The sequence below is a fragment of the Dendrobates tinctorius genome, unplaced genomic scaffold (genome assembly GCF_039654945.1).
Source record: "Dendrobates tinctorius isolate UK_male_01 unplaced genomic scaffold, ASM3965494v1 ptg000043l, whole genome shotgun sequence".
Classification (NCBI taxonomy): domain Eukaryota; kingdom Metazoa; phylum Chordata; class Amphibia; order Anura; family Dendrobatidae; genus Dendrobates; species Dendrobates tinctorius.
The window spans coordinates 18,873,970-18,887,243 of NW_027361711.1; the positions used below are offsets into that span (position 1 = coordinate 18,873,970).

Below are 13,274 nucleotides of genomic sequence, written 5' to 3' on the forward strand. Positions count from 1 at the left end.
AAAGTGACAGTGGTCAGAATTTTAAAGTTTGGCCTGGTGCTGAAGGGGAAAGAGGCTTTGGGTTGAAGGGGTTAAAGTTTAAATCATCCCCTTTTCCCACATTAAAATTTAAGAAATACACAGATTTGCTAGCACAATCACCAAATTGGCCCCAAAGCATGAATCCATGCACGAATAATACACTACAGTATCATATTATTACTTTTGTGGTAACAACGTAAAAAATGTTGACCCCACACAATAGTGTATACTTGTTAAAAGTTTATATTTTGTTACACAAAAAGACACAAATATATACACAAGAAAAGTGCTGGAACATAAAATAAGGAGGAACTACAAGTCCATGGAATCTCACATCCTAACACCACAATTCACCAAAGAACAAGTAAGGGGATAGGAAAGCAATGCACCCAATATCCTACAAATCATCACCTTGCAATAGTAAAACATTTACTGGCCACATCATTTATATTAAAACGTTTCATTGCTGCATAAAAGCAGCTATATCTAATTATCCCAAAAATAAACCTCAATTGAGGTAAAATTGATGCTGGTGAATATAGTAAAGGCTGGACGATTCTATACCTATGACTGCGGATGGAGATGCCTGGACGTCCCTCGGCCCCGACGCGCGTTTCGCACTGCTTCTTCGGGAGGCGTGTCAGGGCAGGGGGAGATCTGGATAATATACCAGTACCACATGTGCATAATCATTAAAAATTGCGCAAACCTGCGTTCACTATGTCCACCATAATAGATCGCTACTGATGCCTGCGCAGGGAACAATTAACCGTTGTAGGAAATCAATGGCGGCGCCTGCGCAGTATAGGTCTATAGTCTATGGTCACCATACCAAATGATCAACTGCGCCTGCGTGCGATGAACACCAAAGGTCCTGCTTAAATCCCAATGCTGAGGTATTTATGATGCATGCGCTGCATCACGTGGGACGTAAGGTCCAATGGGAATAATACTTCGCGGTCACATGATAAGGTATCGCCAGGTCCTATATGGAGATGTGCGCACCCGATTCATGAACAGACAGCTTTGCATTTTCCAACATCCCCGTATACCCCGCATGCGTACTACCACAAGTGGGTGGGCATAAAATAACACGACCACAGTTACATCATATCATATTAGCGAATACATAGCAATAATAAAGTGACAGATTTGCTAGCGTTGCGTCGTAAAAGTCCAATATATCAAAATATAAAATAAATTAATCAGACCGGTAAAAGGCGTAACGTGAGAAATAATCAAAACTCCAGAATTGTAGTTCTTCAGCAGCTGCAAGAACAGAAAAATGTAATAACAGACGATCAAAACATCATATCTACCCCCAAATGATGCCTACTTGGCTAAATGACTGAGTTAATGTGCAGGTAAGAGGGGGCCATTTTATCACAACTATCAAGCACAGAACTCGGACTGTAAATTATGGGAGAACAAATTGGGGACCAAGAACTTGTGCAGGCTGCAGAGCGGGAACCTGCAAATGGAATTCAGCCCAGGTGCTGCATTTCGCCGTTTGCACACTAGATGGCGATAGAACAGAAGGTTGAACGCTACTTTCTGGCTTTTGAGCCACATCGCGCTCCGTAGCAGCACAACAACAGCCATGGCGACTTCCCGGGACGTCCACGTCGAGATCTGCCACCAGGAGATTGTCAAGTATGATCTGGAGATCAAAGCGCTGATCCAGGTACGTGATCGGCTGCAGCTCTCTTCAGTGCTGCTAGATCTCTGGCCGTACCGAGGGTGCAGCTGTCACCATCGGATCCTGGCTTGTTTCTGCAAATGAATGGAGACTGCATTGGAGATCAAACTGTCAGCGACCCTCCCTGCAAAGTGTGTTATTAGGAGAGCTGGTGACTACCGGTGTCAGCAGCCCTGGTGCAGGGGAAGGCGCTGATGTGCCATTTAAACGTTTGTCTGTGCAGTGCCCATCCATGTTGTATCTGTCGTGTTGACAGCGCTGCAGCCAGTCAGTGAGCTGTCAGTGATTGTTGGCAGCCGTGTGCTGACAATAACAGTGGTGGGTGCTCAGTTATGGACTGGGGGAGTAAAGCCCAATTCTTATTAATTTATTTCAAACCGCAGCCCGAAGCACAGAGGTTTCCGAGGCCACATTCACACACCCGTCTTTGTCTGAACCGGCCGCAGATTTTCTGAGCTGAAATCAGCAGCCTAATAATGACATATGGCCCTATGGGGGTCTCGTTTTCCCCTCGCCTAACCACTTAATATCATGGTCACTGCTCACTGACCACCGCATCATTCCTATGATCAGATCTAGCTCCAAGCACAGCAGTCATCGGCAGGCGTCAGCTGTGCAGAACAGATGGCACCCGCTGGGTATGGCGCGGGATCAGGGCTTGGGCCTGCTCCATACCTCTGTCTTCAAGGAAATGCAGGAATGGACCCCACATCTCCGGGGTCCCATAATTGCTCTGTATGGGACAGGACCTCTTATACGGTACATGTGGCCCTATGTACACTTTGCATACGACTTTTCTGTCCTCTGACCCGGCCTCCCTAGCTCACACTGAAGTTCCTGTAGCCGACCCTAAGCTAGAAGAGATGCCAGGTGGGGCACGGGCCGGGTGGGCTACAGGTAACACCTGGAGTTTATCTTCCCGACATCATAGCCCGGAGCTTGTACCTCATGTAAGGAGACGATGGAGTTCTGCTCAGAACGCTCTTTGTGCTGTTCCTAGGACATCCGGGAATGTGCCGGGCCCATCGCTACGCTGAATGACCTCAACGCACAAGTGAAGGACAAGTTCCGTCTACTGAGGCTGAGAATCCAGGTAAGATAGGAGTTGTTATGGATGCCTGTGTAATGATGGCGGTCCTAGCAATAACATGGGACCACCTCTCTAATTTAAAGGGAATTTATTACTGAAACAACACTTTTTTGATTGGCCAGTAACACTGATCTTCAACAGTAGATCCCAAACTTCATCAGGACAGAAAACACCAAACCTGTGAAAACCTAAACTGTTGTCCCTATGTATGTTACATCAGCACACTGCGACATTTGGGGGGACACGCACTCATAGTCATGTACCAACGGGGGAGTACCATGACCATACGAGTATAATGAGCGCCATTAATGAGTGACGGGTCTCTGTCTACAAGCCCGATCTAGGGGCAGCATGTATCATCTGACAGGTTCTCTTGATTTAGGGACCGTCTTAATTTTAATTTTCTTCCCCTTTGTCCTGTCCCATGGGTTATTTGAGACATTTATCGGTTTGCATGTTTTCTGAAAGGATCTGGAGCAGATGTCCAAAGAACAGGACAAGGAGTCCGACAAGCAAGCATTACTGAAGGAGATGGAGTGTCACAAGAAGCAGATGCTCAGGTGTGTATAGGGTCTGACAGACCCCCAGGTGGTGACACACATCTGCAATACTCAGCAGGCCCATCACAGTAAGTCGGCCGATGCGGTGCTGCTTGCATTGTGACTTACGGGCCCTGCAGTCATTGGGGTCCCCAGTGGTGGGATTGTATAGATGCCTTAGTGATGTGACATACATGTACGTGCTTGAGAAAACAGCTTTATTGGCGGATCTGGGTAATTATCCAAGTGGGGATGTAATTCCCGTCTGCTGAATACTACATCTACCTAGAACAATCCTTCCTCCGCTATCAATTGTGCTGGTAGAGTATGTTCACATGTCTCATTTTCTTCTTTTTTCTGCCAAGTATAATTTAGATCTTTGCAAATTGAACAACTAAACAGATAAAACTGACCAGCACATCCTAACAGCATGAGGCAAATGTGAACAGAGACGAGCTGCTGTCACTGCATTATGTACAAAGCCATGAATACAGCAGCACTCTGTGTGCTCCAAGATATGTGCAAACAGTGTATACGTGAAATGTAAACTGCATTACTGCCATGTAGACTATACTTCTAAAATTGAGGTAAATAGTGCACAAATTGACCAACTTATGTGTGCCCACCAGTCACGACAAGGCGTATCTCCCTTTGCATAGTGAAATTGACCAATTTGCGTGTGCTCACCAGCCATGACAAGGTATATCTTTCTTTGCCCAGTGAAATTGACCAATTTGCGTGTGCTCACCAGCCATGACAAGGCATATCTTTCTTTGCCCAGTGAAATTGACCAATTTGCGTGTGCCCACCAGCCATGACAAGGCATATCTTTCTATGCCCAGTGAAATTGACCAATTTGCATGTGCCCACCAGCCATGACAAGGCATATCTTTCTATGCCCAGTGAAATTGACCAATTTGCGTGTGCCCACCAGCCATGACAAGGCATATCTTTCTATGCCCAGTGAAATTGACCAATTTGCGTGTGCCCACCAGCCATGACAAGGCATATCTTTCTATGCCCAGTGAAATTGACCAATTTGCGTGTGCCCACCAGCCATGACAAGGCATATCTTTCTTTGCACAGTGAAATTGACCAATTTGTGTGTGCCCACCAGCCATGACAAGGCATATCTTTCTTTGCACAGTGAAATTGACCAATTTGTGTGTGCCCACCAGCAAAGATAAGGCTTTTCTGGCTTTGCATAGTGAAATTGACCAACTTATGCGTGCCCACCAGCCATGACAAGGCATATCTCTCTTTGCATAGTGAAATTCACCAATTTGTGTGTGCCCAGCTGTCACATCAAGGCATATCTCTCTTTGCATAGTGAAACTGACCAATTTGTGTGCTAAGTCCCTCAATGATATAAGTATAGGCTACATGACAGTAATGCAGTTTACATTTCATGTGTTCGGCGTGTGCACGTATCTTGGCGCGCACAGTGTGCTGCTGTATTCTTTAGTGTGTACAGGCTCCAGTATGATGACTTCCTCTTTCCCAGATCCCCAGTTCAGAACAGGTGCCATGCTGGTGGTCTCTAGGCAATGATGGAGGAGGGAGCTCCCTCTTTACCTGCCAGATTTCCCCCAGTCTATTCTTTTTCGGCAGCTTGCAGAAGTCTTGTCGTATTTACAGGGGACGGTTTTATTTTTTAAGGTTTAATGTCACATTAAAAAGGTTGCTCACTTTCACGACCAAAAAGGGAACTTAACGTGGAAGTTGGCTATGCCTTGGTGCGCTTCCCCGTCCACACGGTTCATCAGGGGGTCTGGTGGATGATGGTAATGTCGAAGATGATGCGGGACGCAGATGATTTTGCCAGCACCATCATTTCACTGAGCATTGTGCTCGTTCATCGGGTGATGGTTCCACTGTAAGAGAGACATGGTGAGGAGCGATAATGGGGCAGGGGAAGCGGACGGGACGTGAATTGCACCCCGTCTGTGTTTGGTCACTCACACAACGTGTTCATTGTAGCAATCAGACCGTGTGGAGGAAAGCCAACCTGTCTTGTAAGCTGGCCATCGATAATGCTGAAAAGGATGAACTTCTGAAAGGAGGCGATAATACAAGGCAAAGGTAAACACTTCCGGCTCTACCATGACGAGAAAGGTTTTTAACCTACTAAAAATGATTACTGTCTGTCATCTGGGAAACGTTGCACCGTCGGAGGGCGCCATGTTATACGGCAGGACGGCGTTTCACTTTCTTTATTCAGGCCTAAAGTTTTTTTCTCTTTTGCAAATCAGTAAAACACTTTCTATGGAATATTTTTTAATAAACCTTTTTTAACCCATGATTTTTTTATTTAGTCCCATAAGGGGACTTCAGTTATTTGATTGCTTTGATTTATTATCTACACCAAAGCATTAGTGCCTTTATTAATGGGAAGGTCGCCATGGCAGCCGGGGGCCCTTCTTAGAATTTTGCTGCCAACACCTTGAACTCCCATTGGGGTACCCATGGGGTGACAGAGGCATCTGACCCCCTAGATGCTGCAGTTACTATTGACTGTGGCATATTTGGGATTAGTGATGCAGCCACTGCCCTGTAACTGGTGCTGAGCAGTCGCAGGGTTCGGGAGCTTCGTCAGATATGTAGCCTTTGTTTAAAAATGGTAGTGCTAGTTATGAGACGACTACTGCAACGTTTGCCATTGGTTCGTGGTTGGCCATTGAGTAAAGGTGAGTTTAGATGTGACGATAGTGTCATTTGTCAGCAGTTCCTTTACGCTGTGTTTGTGCTCGTTTCCTGGAAGGAGTGGAGGGTACAACTAGCACAAATGCCGTGTATTATACGGAAGGATAAAGAGTGATGTGTCTGCATCTTCATCTACAACCATATTAAACGGGTTGTCCGACTTTAGGCTTTAAGTCGGCAGCGATCGATCATATGACAAGTATGTGATTTGCATACTTCCAGCCACTATCCGACTAGACTTTGCCCAGCCTCAGTCAATACTCTTGTATTGAGCAATGCCGCGCCCGTCTAGTCGGCATGTGACCGCCTGGATGCAAATCACATACTTACAGTCACGCGCCCGCTGCTCCTAGCATCGGAGAATCCTCACTGCGTGCCGTGTGAGGATTCCCACGTCTGCAGTGACTGCAGACTTGTAGCTTAAGACCAGACAACCCCATTAAGGACTCAAACGGCATGCAGCCTGTAGTGGAGCGTAGCTTTTTAGGGCGCCAAACCAGCATAGAGTTTCTGATAAATGTGTCATACATATTGTCTAGTTAGTAAATTCATGCTTTCAATGCATTTCTTCAGATTTTCCTAAAGCAGACAACCTTTTTTTTTTAAAGGATTTTCAAATAATTATTATTTCTGTGTTGGACATAAAAATGGAACCTATTCATTGTTCTCCAACAGAAAAGTAAGAAAAGAAAACCTGGCTCAGTCTACGAGCGGCATCACGGAGAGTCTGATGAGCATCAGCCGTATGATGTCCCAGCAGGTGCAGCAGAGTGAGGTGGCCATGCATACTCTAGGTAAGACCCTGAGGAAGCCACAAGCCCCCTTACCTAGCCATTGTACCAGAATAATTCCTATTTTACTGGAAAAGCCCCACAGTTGGCTTCACAAGGGGAGCCGGTGCCCATATCTACAGGTCTTTAGCGTTTCTCACGTGACACGTTCTCTTTAAATTAAAAAGCCCAGTGAAAGGCCCTCATCCACACATGAATTACAGCACTGATCTCCCAGTAAAGCAGCAACAGATAGAAAATATAAAGTAGTCTATGGATTTAGATTCCAAAAACAACTTAATGTATTATTTTACATAATTCTTTGTCCTGGTAGGTATAATAATTAAAAAGTCGTTTACCATAACAAGAATTAAGTATGATTATAATATGGTCCCAAAACCCGGCTGTAATAATGTTAGGGCTGGCGGAACGCACCAAATAATAAAATAATAGTAAGGTGCGTTCGCAGCCCGGGGTCCACTGTGCAGAGGTGGTAAACTGCTGCTTAGTAATGGCGGATGTATATAGCGGTGTACAAAAGGTCACACGTGGGTTAACGTCACCCAGTGTGAACAGGGCAAACTCTGTTACCTCACAGAGCCGTGCCACCGCTGAACATAAATGCCAGAGCCTGTTTAGCTTACAGTGCTCGGCAACGGAGCACACAGAATGCGGTCACAGAACTCTGCCCTAAGGACACAGGGTCAGAGTCTCTCTAGACCTTCTGAGCGCGCGGTGTCGCACCTGTGGACGCCACAAATAGACGCTGACTATGGTGGAGTGTCGAGCACGTGCACCGTGGCGTGCAGAGCCACCGGTGGACACTGATTCTCGTCTCAGACTCTGCCTTTACCTACACCTAAGCCTGGGCACTTAACAGGCTAGGCTGCACAACACATGCGTACCAAGGGTAGGGGTTTCTTAATGAGTCATTCACCAGAGACATTCATACATGCATACACCACTCATTCCACATGGTCTAATCTTTGTCTTTATTAGCGAACCTTTTTTAGCAGCGTCCTTCCGGGACCTTCCTGATGGTCCAATCTGAGTTGGAGAAGGACCTAAGCATGTGACCTCCGATCTCCAATGAGAGATCGTCCCACGGGCATGCTCAGTGGTCCGAAAGGAGGACTTAGTCCCTGGAGTAGCTCGCTGCTGACCAGCATGCATTGCTATAGCTGGACCAGAGGTGGCAGCAGCAACCAAACCCACAAAGCTGGTCTGAGCAGAGCGCTGGGATTGACGAGTCTGCTGAGCAGCCTCCTCTGCGGCCGGAGAGGAATGGAGACCGCCGAATGCAAGGCTCGGGATTCCTGCTGTGCAGCGTCAGGAACCCGACACCTAACAATTATTCAGACATTTGATTGTATTTCCCACTCTTTTTCCGTCTGGTACAGTCAGTCTTATGGAATTTTTGGCCCGAACTCCTCAAACAGCTTTTTTCAGAATTCTGGCTTAAAACTGTTCGAAATTTTGCATAATGTTTGCGCAACTCATTGCTGCGCAGAAACTTTTGTAATTTTTCTGCCATATCCAAGCAGTTGAGCCATCTGTTCAAAAAGCAGGAGGAGCTTAGCGGTATGGGTGTAGCCACCGCTTTCATTCTAATGCATGCTACCAAAATGGCGGAAGCTACAACAGAAATGTACACCTGTCACGGGTCGGAGCACATTTCTCGCGATGGTGCACGGCAGCTGAAAGATGCGCCAAGTTCTCATCTCTTAATACATTTGGCACATCTTACCCTTCATCAGGACCGGCATACTAAGCGCTCGTTTTGATGAATGGGGATCGTTGTGTGAGTTTAGATCACTATCTTTATCAGTATTTACACCCTTACTGGATTGAACGCTATATATTGTTTCTGTGCTTATTAAAGAAAATCGGTCGCCAGTTTTTTGCTACCTCAAAGCAGATGAGCAGAATCCCTGATTCCAGGGATGTGTCCCTTACTCATCTGCTTGATGTAGTTTTCATTAAAATTACAGCTTTATCGGCAGGAGATTATCACTAGAGGAGTAATAAATCTGCTGCCAGGTAGCCATCCTTATTCATGAGCCCTGGATAACCCCGCCCCCACCACCGATTGGCAGTTTTCTCTAGGCACTGTGCTTAGGCAGAAAGCTGCCAATCAGTGATGTGGGCAGAGTTATACAGAGCTCACCATTCAGAGAACTGGTAGATCTACAGCAGATAGTGATTTTATCAAAACTGCATCAAGCAGCTCGGTAAGTGACACATCACTGGAATCAGGATCTCTGTCACTACATCATGCTGCTCTGAGATCGGGTTACCAAAAACAGGGTGACAGATTTTCTTTTATAGTTTTCTAGCTCCTGTAATGCTGCATTGAATTTTATACATTGCTTTATTGATTCTTCTCAGCCACCTCATCCAGGACCATCCAGGAAGCCAATGAAGAGTTCAAGTCCATGTCTGGGACCATTCAGCTGGGGCGAAAACTCATTACCAAGTATAATCGTCGCGAACTGACGGACAAGCTGCTCATTTTCCTAGCACTCGCCTTGTTTTTAGCAACTGTGCTCTATATCCTGAAGAAAAGGCTGTTTCCTTTTTAGCCGACGCTGTGCTTGCCATTTCCAGGACCTTTTTTTTAAGGATGGCAGCCAGCATACCCTGAGAGCTTGATGGTTTAGATAAAGTGTGAACATTTTAAGAAAGACCTTTAAATAGCAAAGTTTTTGTTTGTTTAAATTTAATTTTCCCCTACTACCAGTTTGTCGAATGCTTCCCCATATTTACATCCCTGGTTACTTCTATTGAGGTCTTCATTGGACGCTAAATCTAGAGATGGATCAGGAAAGCTGGTGTCCAAAGTTCCTGCCTTTGTGGAGAAAACGTGGACTGGTGTTCTACTGGTTGCTTCTGTCTGTCAAGGATTAGGACGTGTGGTCTCTGCTCCAGATTGGGGGAGAGGATGATTTCTGATGCCTCGAAGCCAAAGACAGAGCAACGTAGGTCCTTCTACGCTAATCTAGAACCCGATGGGTAGACACAATGGACGCCTCACGTGTTCCTTCCAAGTTCATGTTGAGCAGAAGGGTGGAAATGGCTAATGTACTGAGTACAAAATGGTCTGCTTCCCATAAAAGTAGGAGCTGAAAAAGAATAAGGAAACATGGATCCTTTTTTCTACACTTGTATTACAGATCGGCATACTGATGACAATACAGATGAAGACATGGATGCAAACCACTGAAAAACACAATACTGACAGGACATTGACATAAACGGGCCATAAAGAAATAGTGACTCTGTATACAGTATGTTAAATCTTCCATTATTATCATATTTATGTAATACATATGACTTCTGTTAATAATAGTCTATTTCCTACAACCAGTAGTTACTACTAAAAGAGACCGCAGCTTTACTTAAAGGGAATCTGTCAGTAGGTTTTTTCTACCTCACCTGAGAGCAGCATAATGTAGGAAAAGTGACTCTGATTCCAGCGATGTGTCACTTAGTTTACTGGGTGCAGCAGTTGAGACACATTCAAGCTTTGCATATACAATGTCAATAGACAGAGAGCTAATTGTCACAGGAGGGGGCGGAGTCAGACCAGGAGGCATGTGCTGTGGTGTCCAACAATGATAAGCTCCTTGTTATGACACAATCATTGCAAGTAAACAAAACCATGGAGCTTGATACGAGAGAAATAGCTGAAATTTCTGTTTAACCCCTACAGGATGCTCTCTGCAGCTTACATAGCAAAAAGCTGCTGACAGATTCCTTTTAAAGAGGGACTATCACTTACCGTAAATCTCATTACCTGGTCTAAATGCTGCTGTTTTCCCGAATTTGCCATTGTTTTACTTTTATTCTTGCTCCTCTTGTTTCCTGAGGCATGACCCTCTCTTTATGTATAATTATAATCTGTTTAGCTAGCTGTGTGTCACCTGAAGAAGACACCAATAGAGAAGAGTGAAAACCACACCCATTTGGTGAACAAGGCTAGATTGATCTACAGGGAGTTGGAGGTGGCCATGTCTCAGGAATAGAGAGGTGCAGGAAAATTGGAAAATAATGCCAGGATTCAGCGGAGTGGCGACAGTTACGTCAAGTATGACAGTTGTGTATAAATGGTGAGAGACAGGTTCTCGTAAGTCTTAATGAAGATTATTCTCTGTATATTTGAGTACCATATATACTCGTGTATAAGCCGAACTCCCCCTAATTTTGCCACAAAAAAACTGGGTAAACTTATTAACTCGAGTATAAGCCGAGGGTGGGAAATGTAACATGCTCCATATTAATATATGCCTCATATAATGCTGCACAAAGGTTATTAGTGGCCCATAACAAGCTCCATATTAATATATATGCCCCATATAATGCTGCACAAAGGTTATTGGTGGCCCATAACATGCTCCATATATGCCCCATATAATAATGCTGCTGTTGCTGCGATTTAAAAAAAAAAAAAAAAAAGACATACTCACCTCTCCTTATGCGGCTCTACCCCTATGAGAGTGGAGACACGTCCATATTCATGACTTTAATGAGCGGTACCATGTGACCGCACAGGAAGAAAACAGGAAGGGAAATACAGACGGCCAGGACTGAGATGCAGCAGAGACTTATATGCAGACTCCAGGAGGGTGAGTATCATGTCTCCTGCTCCCCCTCCTTCGCTGTCTTTCAGGTGTATGACTCGTGTATAAGCCGAGATGGTCTTTTTCAGCCCAAAAAAGGGGCTGAAAAACTCGGCTTATACACGAGTATATACGGTAATTCCAATACCCATATCACACATTAATGGAGCGAGTTTCAAAAATTTGGCAGAGAATAGGGATCAGTATAAGATTAGTAAGGGCTAGAGTTGAGCGAATTTGTTCGGGTTCCCTCTTATTCGACAAACTATAGCGCTTACCGAATAAGCTGCATCGGGAACCCGGATACATGGAGCGCTCCTGCTGATCAGCTGATCGGCTCCGCAGCTGCATGTGTCGCGGCTGTGTCACAGTCACAACAGGCACTCCATGCATGTGTTGTAACAGTGACACAGCCGCGACACATGCAGCATCGGCGCTGATCAGCCAGAGAGCTCCATGTATCCGGGTTCCCTCTGCAGATTATTCAGTAAGCGCTATAGCTTGGTGAATAAGAGAGAACCCGAACAAATTTGCCCAACTCTAGTAAGGACCCCCCCACCACTTCAGTGGTCTCCAGCAGGATCGAGTGATTATGGCTGATCCGTGACTCAGCTGACCCCTGAGACCACTGCAGTCTGAAGCTGCTGGTTCCCATAAAATAATACTACCTTAGCGAGCCTATAGGGTAAGGGCTCGTTCAGATGTAAGGTCACAAATGGGGTCCAAAGTGTAGACCATTGGATTCTTAGGGAAATACTCCATTATGAAGGATCTTCACATTCGGGGACTTCTGATTAAGCAGATCAAGGATGTGGGGACAACAGAGACAATTTCTGAGATATGTATTCATTTGGCAGGGAGCCCTTGTCTTGCCATTAACTTCCTTTTACTTACAATTTATTCTAGTTTATCTGGCAGACAATATTCATGTGTCAATCTAACATGGGGTCAGACTTCCTGTGACCAAAAGGACCAATTATTTTCTCTAATAAATCTGATTTTTATTATTCGGTTCAGTGCCTAACGTGTAGCAGCTACTGTATGCGATAAACTATATTTACTTCATATATGTACAGTGAAGGAAATAAGTATTTGATCCCTTGCTCATTTTGTAAGTTTGCCCACTGCAAATAAATGTATATAATTTATACAATGTGATTTTCTGCATTTTAATTTTTATATTCTATCTCTCAGTGTTAAAATAAACCTACCCTTATAGACTGTTCATGTCTTTGTCAGGGGACAAAGTTACAAAATCAGCAAGGGAACTAATACTTATTTCCTTTACTGTATGTGTTTTGTTTTCATACCGTATTTTAGGGCCTGTGTTAACATACAGTCACTGTGGGTTTACTAGAAAAAAAACAACTGATCTCATAGAACCCTATAGTGCTTTCAATACAACTACGGGGGATCCAATTGTTATTTTCCCAGGAGTGTTTTCTTTAGAGATTGCTAGCATCTGCTCTTACTCCTGCTGATAATTATCTGCAGGAGTAAGTCTGTTACGGCCTGCAGTCTACTACATCTGGGTGTCCACCTCCAGTAGGGGGAATATTCCCCAAAATGATACAGAGCAGGGCGCACATTCACTTTGCCGGCACCATTATAATCTATGTCTCTGGCGCATGCATCCGAATCCCATTTTGGGAGGGAGGGAGGTGGGGCGGCGGGTTCTGACGCAAGACCTGATGGAGCCAATGAATGGGTGCCTGAACGCAATGTGAAAGCATCCTTATGTTTTCCCTGCCCCCTGCTCCTTGACTGATAATGCAGCGGATGTCGGCTAAGGCCTGTTTCACACTTCCGTTTTTGACCATCAGTCAAAATCCG

The 13,274-nt window shown here is 45.0% G+C and overlaps 1 protein-coding gene across 2 annotated transcripts; it reads left to right on the forward strand.

The window, feature by feature from the left end:
• The first annotated feature begins 1,478 nt into the window (after positions 1 to 1,478).
• BNIP1 (BCL2 interacting protein 1) lies at positions 1,479 to 12,454 on the forward strand. Of its 2 annotated transcripts, none has more exons than XM_073575233.1 (6): positions 1,479 to 1,705; positions 2,721 to 2,813; positions 3,279 to 3,370; positions 5,330 to 5,431; positions 6,728 to 6,846; positions 9,211 to 12,454. In XM_073575233.1, the coding sequence occupies exons 1-6, from the start codon at positions 1,622 to 1,624 to the stop codon at positions 9,402 to 9,404; spliced, it is 684 nt and encodes a 227-aa protein (XP_073431334.1). In that variant the 5' UTR covers positions 1,479 to 1,621; the 3' UTR covers positions 9,405 to 12,454. The 2 variants fall into 2 exon arrangements, with proteins under 2 accessions (XP_073431334.1, XP_073431335.1); XM_073575234.1 differs by lacking the exon at positions 1,479 to 1,705 and adding an exon at positions 1,728 to 1,851.
• The last annotated feature ends 820 nt before the right edge of the window (positions 12,455 to 13,274 follow it).